The sequence below is a fragment of the Neofelis nebulosa genome, chromosome 4, assembly GCF_028018385.1.
Source record: "Neofelis nebulosa isolate mNeoNeb1 chromosome 4, mNeoNeb1.pri, whole genome shotgun sequence".
Taxonomy (NCBI): Eukaryota; Metazoa; Chordata; class Mammalia; order Carnivora; family Felidae; genus Neofelis; species Neofelis nebulosa.
In genome coordinates this window covers 109,811,577-109,834,674 of record NC_080785.1, presented here as the reverse complement: position 1 = coordinate 109,834,674, position 23,098 = coordinate 109,811,577, and the positions used below count along the sequence as shown (strand labels likewise).

At 42.1% G+C, this 23,098-nt stretch overlaps 1 protein-coding gene across 2 annotated transcripts in view; it reads right to left on the bottom strand.

The window, feature by feature from the left end:
* SLC41A3 (solute carrier family 41 member 3) overlaps nt 1–23,098 on the bottom strand; it is a 130,601-nt gene that overhangs the window by 1,909 nt on the left and 105,594 nt on the right. The window contains exon 10 of one of the 2 annotated variants that reach the window (XM_058725733.1): nt 21,138–21,977. The exons of the other annotated variant lie outside the window; for it this stretch is intronic. Within the exon in view, the coding sequence (XP_058581716.1) occupies nt 21,778–21,977 (200 nt within the window). The 3' untranslated portion in view covers nt 21,138–21,777. Of the gene's footprint in view, nt 1–21,137; nt 21,978–23,098 lie in introns of those variants that run through there. 2 annotated transcript variants of the gene reach the window in all.

Genomic DNA, 23,098 nt, shown 5'->3' with positions numbered 1-23,098 from the left:
GTTATAGGGAGCCCCTGGTTGGCCCTGGGTCTGGGTAAGGTTCGAAGGGGAAAGGCTGGGATGCTGTCTGCCCACCCAGTGGTAGGGGGACAGAGATGGCTACAGGGACTGAAGTGGGTAGGTGAAGTTTGGGGGTTGGAGGTAGGGAGGGAAAGAGGCAGGAGGTGTCTGGAGGGAGCCTCACTTGAGGTGGTGACAGCAGCAGCAGAAAAGGGTGGGAGGCATAAGCCTACAGCACCCTATTTTCCCAGGCAGTCTCTCACCCAGGTTCAGGGTTGGGTAGCTGAAGTGTCTGGGAGAAAAGCCAAGTGGCTCATTTTCTGTGCTAAACCTGAACTTCCTGCCCTTCTCTTACTCCTTCATGCATTGCTCCACCCAGGCCCTCCTTAAACACTGGTCATACTTCTGGCTTCTGCTCTATGGATGACACTAACAGGACAGGGTGGAACCACAGTTTCAGCTTCACAGTGACCAGTGCAGGTGCCTGGCCAGCCCTGCCTCTGATACCACATCTGGCGCAGCATCACTGTGAGGTGGCCACTGGCAGATTCACTTAGGCTAGGAACTGAGGCTGCAAAGGCCCAAATGACTTGCCTAAGTCCAGTAGAAGGATTAAAACCTAGGTGTGGTGACCCCTAAAGCTGTGTCTAAAGAACAGACCATCTACCACAGAAACAGGTTGTAGAAGAGTAAATGGGTCATCGTGGGGTGGGGGTTGGCTCTTGCCTGGATTGGTCTGTTTCCTCACTTCCTTCCTACTGCCTGGAAGCCCTGTACTTCCATCTCCTTCTAAACATCCTGCACTTTCCTATTGTCCTGTCCAGTCTGAGATAGAACAGAGGGATCTCTGCCTCTGGAGTGAAGATTAAGTTTATTATTCAGACGTAGAGTCATGTAAAAGGCTAACAAAATTAAAATTTCACATAAAAATCATGTAGAATGCTAATGGTTTGGATGAGGTGAAGATGGCAGGAGGTCTCTCAGACTCCTGTTAGTGATTGAGGCTTGGTCCAGGAGGGAGGGAGAAGGGAGAAGAATCTCACCTTTGGTGGACTTGACCCACATAGAGCCTCTGTTTAAAAATTTCATCTATTCAGTGTTTTATCCATAATCACATTTTTCTGAGCCCCTTTCCACATCTGGCCCAGAGTCCTCATAGAGCTCACAGGCTGGAGACATCATCAGAGTGTAAACACAGCACTGGCACCTACACAACCTGCCTGACATGCAGCTTTTGATTGCCAAGGTAGCCATTTCAAAGATATCCATTATGAATAAACCCATTGCCAGCTGTTTGACACAGCTACTGGGGAAACAGCTAGATGAGAAACCAGGTCACTGCAACTATGAAATTCCCCTTTTATTAAGCCCTGGATAACTGACCCCTTGAGTGACTCCCTTCTTATACTTTAATCCCTATAATTTTCCAATAAAGAGTGAACCTTGAAACCCTTGACACACCTCCTGAGACTTCAATAAAGGCACACTCCCAAGTCTGCTTTTCTCTCCCTACCTGAGACCCTAATGTGTGGCCCTTGGGTGTGCTGTGTACCCTCCAGGACCTGTGAGTATTTTTTTTCAAAGTTCTTTGGTGGTTGTTGCTGTGGTGCATCTTGCAATCATAATAAGAACCACAAGGGCCAGTCCAGCCTCAACAGTGGCTCTGGATGGGGAAATGCCTGTGGGTACTCATCGCAAGTAGTACATGCCCAGGTGAGTGCCTCAGGCACTCCTAACTGATAGCATCACTATCAATTGACTGAGACTGACACTAAACAGACTAAGGGACCCAAGTGAGACCATAGAGGCCTGCAGGAGAGAGTGAGGCCCAAGATGGTCTTCATGAAGGAAGTGCCATCTGAGTTGGGTCTACAAGATGAGCCAGGGGCAGCCACTGAGCTGGAACAAAAACATGACACATGGATGAACAAATGAACGAATGAATGAATGGCTATCCATCTAGCAGAGAATGAAGCAGGGAAGCTCACCCATGCTGAGGGCTGAAACACAGTGCACACTGGGTGTGTTAGTCCATTCAGGTTGCTATAACAAAATACAGCAGACTGGATAACTTATAAAAAGCAAACCTACTTGGAGGCTGAAAGTCAAGATCATGGTACCAGCATGGTTGGGTAAGGGACCTTTTCCTGGTTCATATCTGGTGGCTTCTTGCTATGTCTTTGCATGGTGGAAGGGACTAGGTGTCAGTGTAGAGCCTTTTTATAGAAGCACTAATCTCATTCATGAAACTCTAGCCTCATTACCTAAACACGTTCCAAGGGCCCCAGCTCCTAACAATTTCACATTGGGCATTAGGATTTCAACATATGAATTTGGAGCAGGGGAGGGGGAAGGAAATAAACATTAAGATCATAGCACAGACAGAATGGTGGCAAGGCCTATGGTATAATGCCTGCCTCACTCACTTAGGGAAAGAATGTGGCACTGATGCTTTGGAGGGGAGACAGTGAACACAGCATGTTAGAAGGGGTATGTGCTAGAGGAAAGAGGGGGACTCAGGAAGCTTATAAGTGGGCTGGAGTGGACAGGAGGGGGCTAGGAACAGCAGGGCAGGGGACAGTCATGTTGAAGAAATTGCACAGGACATCGTGCCCGCTGAGAGGACTTTTCCTCCAGGTGGGCCAGCTTGTGCTGAGCAGGGGTCAGGTTCTGAATGCCCTGAAGGTATGGAGTGGGTAATGGTTAGGGAGACTTGGGGTGGGGGAGGCTGTCACTATAGATTGTGTAGGCAGGGAAGCCTTCTCTTAGGAAGTGACATGTGAGCTGATATGTATCTCTTGTATGGACCATGTTTCTAGCTTGCTAAATGTGGTGTTTTAGCATGTGCATCTGCCTACATGTGTACACTGGACACGCTTGTTGTAACAACCCATTGGTATGTCTGAGTCACTTCATCTAAGCCTCCAGCCTTCCTGCTCACCATTTCAACTTAGAGGAATCATTCTCCAAGGGGTTTCCTTTTCAAATACAAACCAATCCATCCAGTGTCCACAACTCCAACCACTTCATCTATCAGACTCTCACACTTGGGGCCACTATCCACCTGCCCTAATAATGCCAGGACCATGTACCAGAAACTAGGGACAACCTCTATGTTCCAGAGTCCTGAAAGTATTCAAGCCAGCCAGTCCTAAGCCTGCTTACCTTTCTTACCTGTTCCTTTCTAAGGAAACTACAATAAGGAACTTTCTCACATTTTCCCACTCACTCCCTCTGCCTCCTGACCATCATGGCACATATAGCCCTGTACGGTGTGATTTGCCCCCTCCTCTGGGAGTTCTGAGTAAAAACTGTCTTTTCAATAAGAGGCCATCTCCTGATACGTTTACCTTACTATAACACACTTATGAATACACAATATTTTAAAATAGTGAATGTCAAGAGACCTCCTAGGCACTTTGAAGAGTGGACAAATGAGTAAACTATACATCTTTTCATAATATTCTTAAGTTTAATACATTAAAATATATTAGAGTTCCTTTCCCCCATAAAGTTTCAGACTTCATAAGAATGAAGGGCCTATAGGAAATTATATGGATGAGACCAGGCATCTGGGGAAGAGACTGGGAATGCACAAGTGATAGAAGAAAGAACAAGACGAAGCCCCCTGGAAGATAATAGCTCCAGACTTGTTTATTTGGGAACATCAATCTTCCAGAGAATTTCCAGAGAAGTGCCTGGAGAGGGGATGGCTGGAGTCGAACTTGGCTGTTCACCCTATGGAAGGAAGGGCTGAGATTTCAGAGGGCTGTGGTTCTAGGAGCAGCCTGGCCCAAAGGAACCACACAGAAAACTCTTCCCCAAGACTGCTGTCCTGGTTAGAATAAGGTTCAGCTGCTGTCAAAGAGGTCCCTCGCATGAGTTTGCATCTCTCTCCTGCTTGGTCTAGAGGCAGACAGTCCAGGGCTGGCCTGGTAGGGCTGCTCCAGGAAGCCCCTCTCCCTGAAGCCCTGTCATCCCAGAGGAGTTGCCCTTGTCCACACAGGCCAGGATGGAGCTCACATCCCAGCAGCAGGACAGGGAGAGAAGCAGAAAGTGCCTGATTCTCTCTGCTAGGAGACATCCCAGAAGTACAAATCACTTTGCTTCCCGTCCAGGGGGGACATCCTGGTCACATAACCAGCCCTGCCACAGAGGATGCTGGGAAATTTGTAGCCTGGGCAGCCATATGCGCAGTTCAAAGTCAGGTGTCTGGTTACTTGCAGTAGTGGATAATGCCACCGGGAGCCACATGGACATGTCTGCCACATCCCTTTAAAAAACGTTCCTTCCCACCACCCAACCACTCCATATCCCAAGTTCATGTTTTATAAGAGATTGTCCATGAGATAAATTGCATTACTTCATAATTCAAGAACCAGTTGAAAATCATAGGCCAGTGGATGCTTTTCATTAGATTTGCTAGCAAATTGCTAGTGTAACCCCATTATGAACTCTGAAGCTTTTTGGCTGGCAAAGGTGACTGGGCCAGAGAGTGGGAGAATAATAGCAAAATACCAAATGATAAGATAAAAACCATATGGTCCTGTCAATAGATGCAGAAAAAACATTTGACAAAATACAGCATCCTTTCTTGATGAAAACCCTCAAGAAAGTCGGGATAGAAGGAACATACTTAAACATCACAGAAGCCATTTCTGAAAAGCCCACAGCTAATATCATCCTCAATGGGGAAAAACTGAGAGCTTTCCCCCTGAGATCAGGAACACGACTGGGATGTCCACTCTCACTTCTATTGTTTAACATAGTATTGGAAGTCCTAGCATCAGCAATCCAAACAACAAAATGAAATGAAAGACATCAAAATTGGCAAAGATGAAGTCAAACTTTCACTTTTTGCAGATGAAATGATACTCTACATGGAAAACCCTACAGACTCCACCAAAAGTCTGCTAGAACTGATACATGAGTTCAGCAAAGTCGCAGGGTACAAAATTAATGTACACAAATTGGTTGAATTTTTATACACCAATAATGAAGCAACAGAAAGAGAAATAAAGAAACATCCCATTCACAATTGCACCAAGAACCATAAAATACCTAGGAATAAACCTAGCCAAAGATGTAAAAGTTCTGTATGCTGAAAACTATAGAAAGCTTATGAAGGAAATTGAAGAAGATACAATGAAATGGAAAAACATTCCATGCTTGGGGATTGGAAGAATAAATATTGTTAAAATGTCAATAATACCCAAAGCAACTACACATTCAATGCAATACCAATCAAAATTGCACCAGCATTCTTCTCAAAGCTAGAACAAACATTCCTAAAATTTGAATGGAACCACAAAAGACCCCGAATAGCCAAAGTAATATTGAAGAAGAAAACCAAAATGGCAGGCATCACAATCCCAGACTTTGGTCTCTACTATAAAGTTGTAATCATCAAGACAGTATGGTATTGGCACAAAAACAAACACATAGACTAATGGAATAGAATAGAGACCCTAGAATTGGACCCACAAATGTATGGCCAACTAATCTTTGACAAAGCAGGAAAGAGTACCCAATGGAAAAAAGACAGTCTCTTTAACAAATGGTGCTGGGAGAACTGGACAGCAACATGCAGAAGAATGAAACTAGACCACTTTCTTACACCATACATACAAATAACTCAAAATGGATGAAGGATATGAATGTGAGACAGGAAACCATCAAAACCCTAGAGGAGAAAGCAGGGAAAAACCTCTTTTACCTCAGCTGCAGCAATTTCTTACTTGACACATCTCCAAAGTCAAGGGAATTAAAAACAAAAATGAACTATTGGGACCTCATCAAGATAAAGAGCTTCTTCACTACAAAGGAATCAATACAGCTAAAAGGCAACTGACGGAATGGGAAAAGATATTTGCAAATGACACATCGGATAAAGGGCTAGTATCTAACATCTATAAAGAACTCACCAAATTCCACACCCAAAAAACAAATAATCCAGTGAAGAAGTGGGCAGAAGACATGAATAGACACTTTTCCAAAGAAGATATCCAGATGGCAAACACACACATGAAAAGATGCTCAAAGTCACTCATCATCAGGGAAATACAAATCAAAACTACAATGAGATATCACCTGACACCAGTCAGAGTAGCTAAAATGAACAAATCAGGAGACTATAGATGCTGGAGAGGATGTGGAGAAACAGGAACCCTCTTGCATTGCTGGTGGGACTGCAAAATGGTGCAGCCACTCTGGAAAACAGTGTGGAGGTCTCTTAAAAAATTAAAAATAGAACTACCCTATGACCCAGAAATAGCACAGCTAGGAATCTACCCAAAGGATACAGGAGTGCTGATGCATAGGGGCACAGGTACCCCAATGTTTACATCAGCAGTATCAACAATAGCCAAAGTATGGAAAGAGCCCAAATGTCCATCGATGGATGAATGGATAAAGATGTGGTTTATATATAAAATGGAATACTACTTGGCAATGAGAAAGAATGAAATCTGGCCATTTGAAGCAATGTGGATGGAACTGGAGGGTATTATGCCCTCCAGGGTGAAATAAGCCAGGCAGAGAAAGACAGATACTATATGTTTTCACTTATATGTGGATCTTGAGAAACTTAACAGAAGACCATGGGGGAGGGGAAGAGGGAAAAAAAAGTTACAGATTGGGAGGGAGGCAAACCATAATAGACTCTTAAGGACTGAGAACAAACTAAGGGTAGATGGGGGGTGTGGGAGAGGGGAAAGTTGGTGATGGGCAGGGAGGAGGGCACTTGTTGGGATGAGCAGTGGGTGTTGTGTAGAAACCAATTTGACAATAAATTATACTTAAAAATAAAAATAAAAATTTCCCCATTAAAAAAAAGACTTACATGTAAGTCAAGAAACCACAAATCTAGAAGAAAACATAAGCAGTAAGCTCTTGAACATCAATCTGAACAGTATGTATGTATGTATGTATGTATTTTGGATCTGCCTCCTCACACAAGGGAAACAGAAGCAAAAATGAACAACCTTGATGACATCAAACTAAAAAACTTTTGCACAGCAAAGGAAACCAATAATGAAATGAAAAGGCAGTACACTGAATGGAAGAAGATATTTGCAAATGTTGCAAATATGGGAGTTAACATCCAAAATAGATAAAGAACTCACACAACTCAATAAAAAGTAAACAATCCAGGGGCGCCTGAGTGGCTCAGTCGGTTGAGCATCAGGCTTTGATCAGGTCATGATCTCGCGGTCTGTGAGTTTGAGCCCCATGGGCTCTGTGCTGACAGCTCAGAGCCTGGAGTCTGTTTCAGATTCTGTGTCTCCCTGTCTCTCTGCCCCTCCCCCGCTCATGCTCGCTCTCTCTCTCTCTCTCTCTCTCTCTGTCAAACATAAATAAACATTAAAAAAGTAAACAATCCAATTTAAAAATGAGCACAACATCTGAATAGATATTTTTCCAAAGAAGACATACTCATGATCAACATGAAAAGATGAAAAGATGGTCAATATCATCAGAGAAATGCAAATCAAAAGCACAATGAAATATCACCTCATACCTGTCAGAATGGCTATTATCAAAAAAGGTAAGAAATAGCAAGTATTGGTGAGGATATGGAGAAAAGGGAATGCTCATGCGCTGTTGGTGGGAATGTAAATTGGTGCAGCCACTGTGGAAAACAGTGTGATGGTTCCTCAAAAAAATTAAAAATAGAACTATCATACAATCCATCAATTACACTCTTGGGTATTTATTCTAAGAAAACAAAAATACTACTTCCAAGAGATCTATGTCTCCCAATGTTTATTGCAGCATTATTGACAATAGCCAAGATATGAAAGCAACCCAACTGTCCATCAATAGATGAATGGATAAAGAAGAATGTAATATACATATACACAATGAAGTATTACATTAAAAAAGAATGAAATCTTCCCATTTGTGACAAATGGGTGGATCTGGAGGACATTATGTCAAGTGGATTAAATCAGTGAAAGACATACCATATGATTTCACTTATATGTGGAATTTCTAAAAAATGAAACAAATAAAACAGAATCTGATTCATAGACACAGAGAATAATCTGGTGGTTGACAGAGGGGAGAGGATGGTGGTAGACAAAATGGGGAAAGGGTAATCTTCCAGTTACAAAGGTACAAACTCCCAGTTATAAAATAAATAAGACGTGGGGATGCAACATACATAATGGGGAATATAGTTAATAATGCGTAACAACTCTGTATGGTGACAGAGGGTAGGTAGTGTTACCATGGTGTTAATTTTGCATGTATATAAATGTTAAACTACATTTTGTACAATTTGAAACTCATATAATATTGTATGTTAACTATACTTCAATAAAAGAATAAAATACACAATTATAAAATAATCAAAGATGCTGACAAAGATTAATGTACAAAATGTTCACTGTGGTGTTAAGTATAATGGCCAAAAATTAGAAGCAATTTAAATGCCTTATCAATAAGATGATCAGGTATGTATTGTACTACATAATAATTACCATACTGCTTAAAAATCATGTTTCTGAAGAAGCTTTGGTACTGTGGGGAGATACAATGAGCTTAGAAATGAGCTTTCTAATGAGGCCTGCTAAACTTCCTAGGTCCCAAAGGGGACTCTCAGTCTTGTTTAACAAATCTTATTTCTGCCCCCATCTTCACTCTCAGTAAAAACTACCACTGTCTTCACAGTTTGAGTCAATAATCTAAAAATTGTTCTTGATTGTTTTCTTCCTCTGTCACTGGACAGTCATTTCCTAGGCCAGTTTTGCAGAAACTACCTTTTAAGACCTCCAGGCCACCCTCTCCTTCCCCCTCAGTGCCCTTCTCTCCTATCCCCTCCACTTCTCCATTCCTCTGTGCCTTGCCCTCCCTAACCCCCAAATTCCCAGTACACTAGGTCTCCTTTTTCAGATGACCACAGATGACTACTTCTCCTAGGGAGGGGCCCTGGCTCCCACTCTCCCACCCAGAGCCCACAGCAGCCAGATATGTCTTGCCCAATGGAAGTCGACTATATCAATCCCTGCCGGACCCCTGGCAGGAGTGGATCCCCTGCTCTTCAGAACAAAACCCAAACCCTTTCCTGTGAAACTGAGCTTTGACTAATGAGGGAGATCAGCGGAAGCCACTGGCCCAGCAGCCAGGCCCACAGCTCACAAAAGAAGAAAGTTTTATTAGCAGAGCATTTCACCATCAGAGCTGATTGCTTTCCAGGCCCTGAGCTGTGGGATGTTCATTTTTAGAGACACATAGCAAAATGCACCAGTGGGGTGGTCCTGTACACAAAGGGTGCTAGTCCAATCCCTCCCTCCCTACTCTCACTCTCTATCTCTGATCCAATTAACCTAACACTCCAGCTTTCTTCTGTCTAGAATGCCCCTTCTCCACTTCTTGTGTCAAACCCATACACCTGGGGCCTACTAGACACCACCTGCTTCAGGAAGCCACCCTGATACCTCCAGCAGCAGATGAATATGTGCTGTGCTTTGAATATCCCTCCCCTTGCACCTATGAACAGGTGACTGTACTGTAGTTATGTCCCTGCCTTGTCTTCCCAACTGGACCATGAATTCTTCAGGTGGGATCTATGTGTGGTTCATCTTGGGGGGGGGGGGGCAATGTCATTTGGCTGAATATCCAGCATATGGGCTTCTCAGAGAGGAAGGCACATAGGCAATGTATCTGTGGGAAAGTGAATGATTCAGTGTGTGCAAGTGCAGGGTGATGGTGAAAAAGTCTTCATGGGGACAGGTAGGAGAGTCCTAAAAGCCCACTAAATGACTGGGACTTGCCCTGAAGGGGAGAAGAGCCATGGATGGATTCTAAGGAGAGCAAAACTGGTTGACCACACATTGAATTGTCCATCATAAAGAAAACCAAAACTCAGTGGGGGGAGCCACAAGACCCCCACCCTGTCCCTAGTACTTTTTCTTGCTTCCCCTGGCCCTGCTGTAAGGGGGGATGGAGCATCTTCTCTGGTCAGATGCAAGGACCATCCCTGGGCAGGGTCACAGCATGTTGAAAGACTGTGCACACAGTGCAGCTGGGCGTCACCAAAGCAGTCAGGGGACCTCTTGGAGATTCCTCGTGTTTCTTAGAAGCCCACAGGGTAGCTCCCCGATAGCTATCTGAAACCACAAATTCACTGCCAAAAAAATGTAAATACCTGTTTTCTGGAAACCAGGCTTTTACAGCCACCTTTCTGGCATCCCCTACATCCCTCCAGGCTGCTGTCTCTTGCCATAAATCCCCCAGAATGTCTGGATCCTCATGGAGTGCCCCTTTGAACTTTGAATTGGATAAACAGCCAATACCTCAGGCCTCTTAGAAGGACTGCTCCACACTACTGTTATAAAAAGGAAAAACCATCACAGTGGAGAGATCCAACTACTGCATTACAGTCAGGAAACTCAGTGGCAAGCTTCAGTGACCCCTAAGCCACTTTGGGGCCCACCCCCACACCACTTCTGACTCCCACACAGGCTGGTTCATGGGACTTTGTTACCCTGTTGTGAACTCTTGGTCACAATTACCACAGGCACAGGACCCAAATGCTCCCCTTCGTCCTTCTGAAAATGTTGGGCAATGTTAGTGTAGGAGGGTAATACACAATCTCTGCATTTCTGCCCTGCAATCCTCTTGTGATAATTCCCTTAAGTCATTTTTTTCATTTAGTTGTTCTGGTGACTTCCCAAGTACTACATCACTATACACTCCTCCCACTGGGGCATGCGCAGCCCCAATTCTGTGTGGGGAGGATGCAAAACAGTATCTATGATACATCTTTCTGGAGCTTTTATTACAGGATTTGGTAGAACTTCCCCCCTTTTTCTAAACATGGAAGAAAAGACAGAGAAGAGCAGGGGAGAGGAGAAGTGTTCCAAGAAAAAACCCAGTCATGACGGGGACAGAGGGATGAATCTGCAACTAGAGTGACCTCTCCTCTTGTAGGCCATAGACGTGGGATACCCTCTTGATTTGAATCCCATGCAGAGAACTCCAGAGCAGCTTGCAAGCCTCTCTGTCCATGGAACCAAGTTCTCTGGTCTAAGTGCCCTTGCACACCCAGCGTGTACTTCTTGTACCCCTTCCAGCCTCTGACCAATCTCCTGTACCATGTCGCCAGACTGCCTGGAGCTCAGCATCTTTTTTTCTTTCCATTTAAAATGTATAGAGTATGGCTCGACCTCCCCAGTATTTGATCCCTGCCTTGGCCATCCCCCATGACAGATTAAACTGACTTAACTTTATTTTGTTTGCCATTCTGGTTCTTGCTTGGCAGCCTAAAACACAAGTGTCTTAGAATAAGACATGAGGAACATGATGGTCACTCTATGCCAGCCCTGGCTCTGGCCAAAGGAGGAGGCTGGGGTCATACCATCAAGCTGCCTGGTGTGGAGGAGTTTCCTTTTGAGAACACACTCCAGGGCTTTATTACTGCTGCTAGTGCCTTGGGTGGAGGAGGTACCAGGGCCACACTGGGGGCTGAACTGGAGGCAGAGGATGCTCCAGGGCCACACTGAGATGCTGTGCTGGAGATGGGGGTGCTTCACTTCAGGCTGGGTGGGGAATAGCAGGCACTATCTGCTCTGTCTCCTGGTCCCCTTTAGGCTTCTGTGTTTCTTTACTGAACAACCAGGCAGGTATAGCTGGCTCATGCCGGCAGCATTTTCTACTGCCTCTGACACCTGCTGAGCCTCCTGGGTTTGGGAAGGATTGCAGCTGTTGGAGTCAGCAGAAGGGGAGGGCCTTGTTGTGATGGCATGGCCCTCCATCTTGGGTTTCTCAGAACTCAAAATCCAGGAGGTGGCCGTCCCACTGTTAAACTTCCAGGATGTTGATGGGTCCTAGATCTGGTCCCACACATAGCCCATGTTCATCATCACCTGAGTCACCCGGGGGTCCTTGGTGTCATGGAGTGGCTCATTGTAAGGCCTGAGTTCCTTCTCCTGCACCACATTATGGATCTCTCATAATATCTTCTAACATTCTTCTGTCACTGGGGTTGAGGACCATCAGTTTTCTCAAGAGGTTTTCACATTCAAGAAGGAAGAATTTTGGATATAGTATTGCCCCTTCAGGATCTGCTTCCATAGCTGCCAGAAGTCCTCTCCCACAAAAGGCAGGGGCACCAGTGACCATGGTGACAGACTGGTTCCCAGGATCCACACATCCATCACGGGGCCAGAAGAGTTCTGAGGGAGCATAAGTTGGGGGGTGGGGGCTGCCACAGTAGACGTTCAGCTTATGGCTGATGGTGAACTCATTGCTGAGGCCAAAGTCTACAATTTTTATGTTCAGGTTAACACCAAAAAGTAGTCTCTCCAGCTTCAGTCCCTGAAGGCTGATGACACTGGTAGTACTGCACAGTGGATACTAGCTGCTAGAATTTGCCTTGAGACTCTTTCTGTGTCATGCAGCCATGGCCCAGTAAATAACCAAATATGTCACCCCCACTAATGTACTCTGAGGAAGAGTGTTTCTGTATTGTCAGTCACCTGGAGCATTTTTATGATATTGGTGTGATCACAGCCCTTCATGCTATGGACTTCACAGAAAAGGCTTAGGAAGCTGGAGGTCTGCTGACTCTTGTTAATGACCTTCCTGAAGGAAGACAGCATTTATGAGATTTACCCCAATAAAATCATCAGCACAGTCTTCTTCAGCAGCCTCAGAGGCCAAATGACAGTGGGTTGATCTATTCAAAATGTTGGGGAAAAAATGTCAACCAACAATCCTACTCTGGCAAAACTGTCTTTAAAAAATGAGAGAGAGATTGTTGATTCATTATATTATACACCTTAAACTAACATAACATCATATGTTTATAAAAGTTCAGAAAGAAAGAGAAAGAGAAAGGGAAGGGAAGGAAGGAGGAAGGGGAGGAAGGGACAAAGGGAGGAAGGGAGGGAGGGTGGTAAGGAAGGAAAGGGAAGGGGAGAAAGGAAAGGGAAAGGAAAGGAAAGGAAAGGAAAGGAAAGGAAAGGAAAGGAAAGGAAAGGAAAGGAAAGGAAAGGAGGAAGGCAAGGAAGGGGAAGAAGGGAAGGAAGGAAGGGAACGGAAGGAGAGGGACCAGCAGAAAGGATTTGGAAGGAAGAATGGAATGGAAGAAAGGATGGAAGGGAGGGAGGGAGGGAGGGAAGGAAGGAAGGAAGGAAGGAAGGAAGGAAGGAAGGATGGAAGGAGAAAAGAAGGAGGGAGCGAGGAAGGAAGAAAAGGAGGGAGGGAAGGAAAAAGAGAGGGAGGGAGAAAAGGAAGGAAGGATGGAAGGGAGGGAGGATGGATGAAGGGATTCTCCCCCCTCCCCCCAAAAAAACAAGGGATAAATTAAGACATTCCCAGATATGCCAAAGCTTAGAACATTGCTATGTCTAGACCAGCCCTGCAATGAAGGCAGTCATTCAGGCTGAAATTAAAAGGCAATGGAAAGTAACTCAAAGTCTTATGAAGAAATAAAGAACTCTGGTAAAAAGAAATACATGGATGAGTATAAAAGCTAGTATCATTATAACTTTAGTTTCCATCTCTACTTTTTCCTTTCTACATTAAGAGACTAATGTAGTTTTTTAAAAAGAAGTATTACTCTATGTTTTAGACTCACAATCCAAAAGTATATACTTTTGTGACATCACTAACTGAAAGGAGGTGGGGTCAGAGCTGTAAAGGAGCAGAGTGTTTCCATGCTATTGAAGTTAAACTAGTATAAATACACATTAGGGTATTATAACTTACTATGTTAAATGTAATTCCCATGATAACCATGAAGAAAGCAGCTATACACAAAAGGATATGAGAACATAATGTAAACATTTCACTAGAAAAAATCAACTAAACACGAGAAGACAGTAATGCAGGAAATAAGGTACCAAAAACAAACATAAAAACAAAAAAAACCCCAACGCTATAAAGCACACGGAAAGCAAACAGCAAAGTGATAAAAACAAATCCCTCCTTACCAGTAATTACTTCAAACAAAAGTGGATTAAACTCTCCAGTCAAAAAGCAGAGATTGGCAGAATGGATTTAAAAATATGATTGAAGTATTTGCTGTCTACAAGAGACTGATTTTAGATCAAAAGACATAAATAGAGTTAAAGGGAAAGTATGGAAAGATATTCTATACAGATAGCACCCAAAAAGATCAGGGGTGTTATACTATCAGACAAAATTGATTTTAAATAAAATACATCCACGTTCATAGTAGCATAGTAAACAATAGCTAAAATGTGGAAAAAACCCAAATGTACATCAATGGATGAATGGATAACCAAAGTGTGGTCTATACATACAAAAGAATATTTTCCTGTCTTGAAAAAGAAGGAAGTTAGGCTACAACATAGAAGAACCTTGAGAAAAGGTGAAATGCTTTTCATCTCCAAGGTATGCCTGTATTTTTGATATGTGAAAAAGACCGGAGAAGCATTGAGACCTCACTCTGAATCCGACAAAATAAATGTATAGGGGGAATTGGAAATGTTAAAAGCATCTGTACCAGTCAGTGTTCTCTAGAGAAACAGGACCAATAGGATATATATAGATATCCAGAAAAAGATTTATTAGGTGGGATTGGTTTACACAATAATGGAAGATGAGAAGGAAGTCCCACAATATGCCATCTGCAAGCTGGAGGCCCACGAAAGCTAGTGGTATGGTTCTAGTCCCAACTTTCACACCTGACAACCAGGGGAGCCAGTGGTGCTAAGTCCCAGTCTGAGTCCAAAGGCCTGAAAAACAGCAGCATAAATGTCCAAGAGTAGGAGTAGATGGATACCCCAGCTCAATCACAGGACAAATTTGCCCTCCCTCTGCTGTTTTGTTCTATTAAGGCTCTCAGTGGATTGGATGATGCCCAGTCTCATGAGGAATGGTGATCTTCTTTCTCAATCTACTGCTCCAACTGCTAATCTCTTCTGGAAACATTCTCACAGATACACCCAGAATTAAAATGTTATCGGCTATCTGAGTACCCCTTAACCCAAGTAAGCTGGCATATAAAATTAACCATCACAGCATATAATGAATTTGGATCTACCCTTTTTAAAAAAATTTTATTTATTTATTTTTATTTATTTATTTTTTGAGTTGCAGGTGGTTTATTTGCAAGATAATTCCAGAGATAGAGTAGGAAGTTGGCAGAGTGATACAGAGAAAAGCAAAACTAATGGTGCACTATTGAAATATTTGCTTTGAATAGTTAGGGTTAAATTTTTCTGGGATCATAAAGATGTGCATAAAATCATCTCCAACATTGTCTTTCCCAAACACAAGAGGCTGGGGCATTCATCCACCAGGCACTTTTGCTCATTGATTGAGGGTTACCTCCAGCATTGTTATCTTTCCCCATCAATTCTGGGCTTCTGTTGGGTAATGGATGAATGGTATCCTGTGGTTTTGGAGAAGGCCCTGAGGAAAAAATTGGAAAATTCCATGGTGCTAATTTTAGTTTGGAAGAACCTAGGATTACAGGATCAGCTGCAACTGCAGCTAAACTCACTGGTAAGCTGATGTTATAGGCACACCTGCCATAGTCCGTGCTTCCATGAACAAATCTCTCATTCGGCCTTCAAGATGCTCGAATCTCTAAGAGGCAAATTTAATTACCAGGTTTATTGGAACAAACTATAATAGTTGTTATTGCAACTAATCCTAAAGCCCTATTAAGTACTCATCATCTCTTTCTTGGAATTTAATTGTTCTAGTACTTCAGCTAGACTAAGCTATATGGTCCAAACTCCTGGTTACCTTGTCCATGCCAATTCATTATTAACACCAGGAAAAGAGGAATGGAGACACCTCTTTTTGTTTTATTTTTTTAAATTATTTTTTATTTTTTTAAATTTACATCCAAATTAGTTAGCATATAGTGAAACAATGATTTCAGGAGTAGATTCCTTAATGCCCCTTAGCCATTTAGCCCATCCCCCTTCACACAACCCCTCTAGGAACTCTCAGTTTGTTGTCCATATTTATGAGTCTCTTCTGTTTTGTCCCCCTCTCTGTTTTTATATTATTTTTGTTTCCCTTCCCTTATGTCCATCTGTTTTGACTCTTAAAGTCTTCACATGAATGAAGTCATATGATTTTTGTCTTTCTCTGACTAATTTCACTTAGAATAATACCCTCCAGTTCCATCCACGTAGTTGCAAATGGCAAGATTTCATTCTTTTGGATTGAAGTAATACTCCATTGTATATATATGCCACATTTTCTTTATCCATTCATCCATCGATGGACATTTGGGCTCTTTCCATAATTTGGTTATTGTTGATAGTGCTGCTATAAACAAGGGGGTGCATGTGTTCCTTCGAGACAGCACACCTGTATCCCATGGATAAATGCCTAGTAGTGCAATTGCTGGGTTGTAGGGTAGTTCTATTTTTGTTTTTTTGAGGAACCTCCATACTGTTTTCCAGAGTGGCTGCACCAGCTTGCATTGCCACCAACAATGCAAAAGAGATCCTCTTTCTCCACATCCTCGCCAACATCTCTTGTGGCCTGAGTTGTTAATGTTAGCCATTCTGACAGGTGTCAGGTGGTATCTCATTGTGGTTTTGACTTGTATTTCCCTGATGATGAGTGATGTGGAGCATTTTTTCATGTGTTAGTTGGCCATCTGGATGTCTTCCTTGGAGAAGTGTCTATTCATGTCTTTTGCCCATTTCTTCATTGGATTGTTTTTTGGGTGTTGAGTTTGATAAATTCTTTATAGATTTTGAATACTAACTCTTTATCTGATATGTCATTTGCAAATATCTTCTCCCATTCTGTCGGTTGCCTTTTAGTTTTGCTGATTGTTTCCTTCGCTGTGCAGAAGCTTTTTATTTTGATGAGGTCCCAGTAGTTCATTTTTGCTTTTGTTTCCCTTGCCTCTGGAGACGTGTTGAGTAAGAAGTTGTTGCGGGCAAGATGAAAGAGGTTTTTGCCTGCTTTCTCCTCGAGGATTTTGATGGCTTCCTGTCTTACATTGAGGTCTTTCATCCATTTTGAGTTTATTTTTGTGTGTGGTGTAAGAAAGTGGTCCAGGTTCATTTTTCTGCATGTCGCTGTCCAGTTTTCCCAGCACCACTTGCTGAAGAGACTGTCTTTCTTCCATTGGATATTCTTTCCTGCTTTGTCAAAGATTAGTTGGCCATACGTTTGTGGGTCCATTTCTGGGTTCTCTATTCTGTTCCATTGATCTGAGTGTCTGTTCTTGTGCCAGTACCATACTGTCTTGATGATTACAGCTTTGTAGTATAGCTTGAAGTGTGGGATTGTGATGCCTCCTGCCTTGGTTTTCGTTTTCAAGATTGCTTTGACTATTCACGGTCTTTTCTGGTTCCATACAAATTTTAGGATTATTTGTTCTAGCTCTGTTAAGAATGCTGGTGTTACTTTGATCGGGATTGCATTGAATATGTAGATTGCTTTGGTAGATATCGACATTTTAACAATATTTGTTCTTCCTATCCAGGAGCATGGAATCTTTTTCCATTTTTTGGTGTCTTCTTCAATGTTTTTCATAAGCTTCCTATAGTTTTCAGTGTATAGATTTTTCACCTCTTTGGTTAGATTTATTCCTAGGTATTTTATGGTTTTTGGTCCAACTGTAAATGGGATCGATTCCTTGATTTCTCTTTCTGTCACTTCATTGTTGGTGTATAGGAATGCAACTGATTTCTGTGCATTGATTTTAAATCCTGCAACTTTGCTGAATTCATGGATCAGTTCTAGCAGTTTTTTGGTGGAATCTTTTGGGTTTTCCATATAGAGTATCATGTCGCCTGCAAAGAGTGAAAGTTTGACCTCCTCCTGGCTGATTTGGATGCCTTTTATTTCTTTGTGTTGTCTGATTGCAGAGTCTAAGACTTCCAATACTATGTTGAATAACAGTGGTGAGAGTGGACATCCCTGTCTTGTTCCTGACCTTAGGGGGAAAGCTCTCAGTTTTTCTCCATTGAGGATGATATTAGCATTGGGTCATTCATGTATGGCTTTTATGATCTTGAGGTATGATTGGATCTACCCTTCTATTGCCCACATTGTTACTGATGATCAGGGCCTCCTTCTCTATTCTGCCTCCCTCCCTCTCTCTGCTGATTTGTCTATTTTCATTTCTCCCTCTGCTTCTTTCCCAGGTCATTCTCTGTCATGCTTAATGAGCGTTTCCAAGTCATCTGCACCCAACCCATCCCCCATCTTCTATTTTACCATCTGTTTGGAACCCAGCTCTCCCTTACTCAACTCCATTTCCCTTGTTCTTATTTGTCTCTTTTTTCATCTCCCACCCTTTCTGGGCCTTAGCAGAGATGGAAGAAAGATGGCCCTTACCCAGGAAGGCCAATGGGAATATAAACTCACCCTGGTAGGTACAGCCAGTTGAATGGGATTGGGGACAGAACACACATTGTCACGGGACAGAAACCACTCATCTTCCCCTGTCCAGGGTTAAGGGCCCTCTCTGTAGGATGGCAGTGAAGGGGTACACCAGGTATCAGCAGCGCCTGGCTGAGGGAGGAGGTGGGGTGTGGTCTTAGGAGAGAACTGGGGTCAGCAGAATCCCAGCAAGGGAGAGGGCTCAGTGGCCTCCTGTTGCCCTCCAGAGCCATGAGGGAATAGGCTGGGGCCAGGGAGGGAATCCACCTCCAGAGTGAGGATTCGAGAGTAAAGTGGGAAGGATGGATCAATGGATGATATCATCAGTCAATGGACACTTGGGGTGTTGCCATAATTTGACTATTGTAGATAACGTTCCTATAAACATCAGGGTGCATGTGTCCCTTTGAAAAACATGTTAAACTAACTGGAATTTAAATAAAAACTTAAAAAAATAAGTATTAAAAAACTAGTCTTTGAATACTAGTTTTGCACCATCCATATTCTACTCATTCTAAACACATTCTGTTTACTGTCTTTGCATACTCACACACACACTGACTCCCCAATTCATAGCAAATTGTGTATAATTCAATCTCTCTGCACATTTCTTTTGCTCTATTCAAATGTCACTCTTTAACCTCATGTTTTTCATTTGACAATCATCGCTTGCACACTGTGTGCTATTTAATATGTTCTTTGTGCACAATTGCCTGCATTCAAGAGTCGCTCTTCACACACTCACTATGGGTTTTCCAACAGACATTATTTCCACCTCCAATCCAATCTTCACTCCAGGCTACTCATTCAGTGCCAGTTAGCTCTACCTGCCTGCATATTCAGTGTCTGTGACTCACAAAACTATGTGTGCAAATGACCAACCTCTCATATATAATCCTTTTGCACAATCCAACTTCCACTCATTAAAACCAACATCATGGTATCCAATGCTCACTCTTGGCACACTCACTATCTGCAATAAATACTCTATGTATGTTCGTTCTGTTCCATCCAACTTACAATACCTGCCCACTCATTCTGAGCTATTCAAACATCTCTCACACACCGACTGTACTTTAACAATTACACTGGATTACTCACCACCACTTGTGACTTAATATCCACTCCTCCCACACTCATTATTGCTATTCCAATGCCACTCCTTGCACTCACATTGTATGCTTTTCAAGAACAACCTCATACACATTATACTCATTCTGCACCATCCAAATTCCATTCACTACACCCATTCCATGCCATTGGACAATCATCCCTTACATACTCCGTGTGAAATTCCAAAACTATATGTATTCTTGGCAGGTCCTACCAACTTCCTTTCCTTGCAAACCCATTATTTTCCAATTAATAATTGATATTCACACTGTATACCATTCAACATCCTCTCTGTGCACATTTAGTGTTTCAATAACCACTCTTTCCACACTCACTGTGATTTGCAAACCACTCTTTGGATAATCACAGTGTGAAATTCAACAACTATTCTTTGCACATGCATTATGTACAGCCCAATCCCTTTCCTAGAACACTCACTGTTTGCTATTCAACAATCTCTCTTAATGCACTCCATCTTCTCCATCCAGTACCACTCCTCTGCCATTCAACAATCACTTCCTGCACACTTGCTCCATGCGAATCAATAGGCACTCTTTTTTAACTCATTCTGCACTTTGCAGTTTCCATTCTTTGCACACTGTGCCATTCAACAATAAATCCTTGCAAACTCACTGTGCTATTCTTCCACTCATTGTGCGCTCATGTGTAATCTAGCAATCACTCTACAAGTATTCCCTATCACCCAACTTCCACTCCTTGCACACTAAACTTTGTGCATTCAACAACCACTCTATGCTCACTCACTGTATGATACAACCACCATTCTTTTCACACCCATTCCCCTCCATCTAAATGCCATTACTTTCACACTCAGTCTTGGCTAGTCTACAACTTCTCCTTGAATACTATGTGCTATTCTTGAGCTTAACCTTGATTTTTATTTTTCTTTAGATTTTTCTTTCTTGACATTGGTCTTGATCTTCTCTTTAATGCTAACTTTGAATGTTCCTTGGCCTTGTTTTGATTCTAACTCAGACAAACTTAACATTTCTTTACTTTTAGCCTTGATTTTAGCTTTGATTATGATCTTGACCTTGAGCTTTCTTGTGACTCACTCATCCTTTTCTATAAAGTGTCTAGACAATGTATAGCCCTGAATGTGAAGTTGCATTTAACCTTGAACTTCACCTAAAACTTGGTTTTGGCATCAATGTTGGTTTTAAGTACAAACTTAAACATGACCTGTACTTTTTTTTTTTTAATTAAAGTTATTTAACATACAGTGTAGTCTTGGCTTCAGGAGTAGAACCCAGTGATTCATCTCATACATATGACACCCATTGCTCATCCCAACAAGTGTCCTCCTCAATGCCTATCACCGATTTAGCCCATGCATCCAACCAACACCCCTGCAGTAACCCTCAGTTTGTTCTCTGTATTTAAGAGTCCCTTATGGTTTGCCTCCCTCTCTGTTTTTATCTTATTTTTCCTTCCATCACCTTAGGTTCATCTGTTGAGTTTCTCAAATTGCAAATATGCGTGAAATCATGTATCTTTCTCTGACCGACTTATTTCACTTAGCATACTGCCCTCCAGTCCATCCACATTGTTGCAAATGGCAAGATGTTATTCTTTCTTATCACCAAATGCTATTCCATTGTGTGTGTGTATGTGTGTGTGTGTGTGTGTGTGTGTGTGTGTCTGTACGTACCACATCTTCTTTATCCATTCATCAGCCAATGGACATTTGGGCTTTTTCTACAATTTGGATATTGTTGATAACATTGTTATAAACACTGGGATGAATGTGCCCCTTCAAATCAGCATTTTTGTATCCTTTGGATAAATGCCTAGTAGTGCAACTGCTGGGTAGTAGGGTAGTTCTATTTTTATTTTTTTGAGGAACATCCACACTATTCTCCAGAGTGACTGAGCCAGTTTGCATTCCCACCAAGTGTTCAAAAGGGTTCCCCTTTCTTCACATCCTCACCAACATCTGTTGTTGCCTGAGTTGTTCATTTTTTCCCATTCTGAGAGGTGTTAGGTGGTATCCCATTGCTGTTTTGATTTGTATTTCTCTGATGATGGGTGATGTTGAGCATCTTTTCATGTGTTTGTTACCCATCTAGATGTCTTCTTTGGAAAAGTGTCTGTTCATGTCTTTTGCACATTTCTTCACTGGATTGTTTTTGGGTGTTCTTTGTAGATTTTGGATACCCTTTATCTGATATGTTATCTGCAAACATCTTCTCCCATTCCATCAGTTGCCTTTTTTTTCGTTTCCTTTGCTGTGCAGAAGTTTTTGTCTTGATGAGGTCTCCATAGTTCATTTTTGCTTTTATTTCCCTTGCCTCCAGAGGCATGTCAAGTAAGAAGTTGCTGCCTGTTTTCTCCTGTAGGATTTTGATGGTTTCTCATTTCACATTTACATCTTTCATCCATTTTGAATTTATTTTTCTGTATGGTGTAAAAAAGTGGTAGTTTCATTCTTCTGCATGTCCCTGTCCAGTTCTCCCAGCACCATTTGCTAAAGATGCTCTCTATTTTCCATTGGATGCTCTTTCCTGTTTTGTCAAAGAGGAGTTAATTAAAAAATACATGGAAGCAAATGAAAATAAAAATACAAGAGTCCAAACCCTTTCAGTTGCAGCAAAGGCAGTTCTTACAGGAAAATACATTGCAATTCAGGCCTATCTTAAGAAGCAAGAAAGGTCCCAAATATACAACCTAACCTTACACTTAAGAAGCTAGAAAAGGAGCAGCAAATAAAGCTCAAAGCCAGTAGAAAAAGGGAAATAATAAATACTAGAGCAGAAATAAACAATATAGAATTAAAAAAAACACACATTAAAAAAAAACAGATCAATGAAACTAAGAGTTGGTTTTTTGAAAGACTAAACAAAATTTATAAACCACTAGACAGACTACTTGAAAAGAGGGCCAAATAGATAAAATCACAAATGAAAAAGGGAAGATCACAACCAATACTATAGAAAAATAATTATAACAGAATACTATGAAAATTATATACTGACAAGCTGGACAATCTGGAAGAAATGGACAAATTCCTAGACATTCACACACTACCAAAACTCAAACAGGGAAGAAACAGAAAATTTGCATAGGCCCATAACAAGGAAAGAAATGAAGCCAGTTATCAAAAATCTCTCAACAATTAAGAGTCTTGGGCTAGATGGCTTCCCAGGGAAATTCTACCAGACATTTAAAAAACAGTTAATACTGGGGCGCCTGGGTGGCTTGGTCAGTTGAGTGTCCAACTGTGGCTTAGGTCATGATCTCACAGTTTGTGGGTTCGAGCCCCGTGTCAGGCTCTGTGCTGACAGCTCAAGCCTGAAGCCTGCTTCGGATTCTGTGTGTGTGTCTCTCTCTGCCCCTACCCTGCTCATACTCTGTCTCTCAACAATAAATAAAGGTTAATAACAATTATAAAAAAAAAAGAGTTAATACCTATTCTCAAACTGTTCCAAACAATAGAAATTGAAGGAAAGCTTCTAAACTCATTCTATGAAGGGAGCATTACCTTGATTCCAGAACCAGACAATGACCCCACTAAACAGGAGAATTACAGGCCAATATCCCTGATGAACTTGGATGCAGAAATTCTCAGCAAGATACTAGCAAATCGAATTCAACAGTACATTAACAGAATTATTCACCATGATTG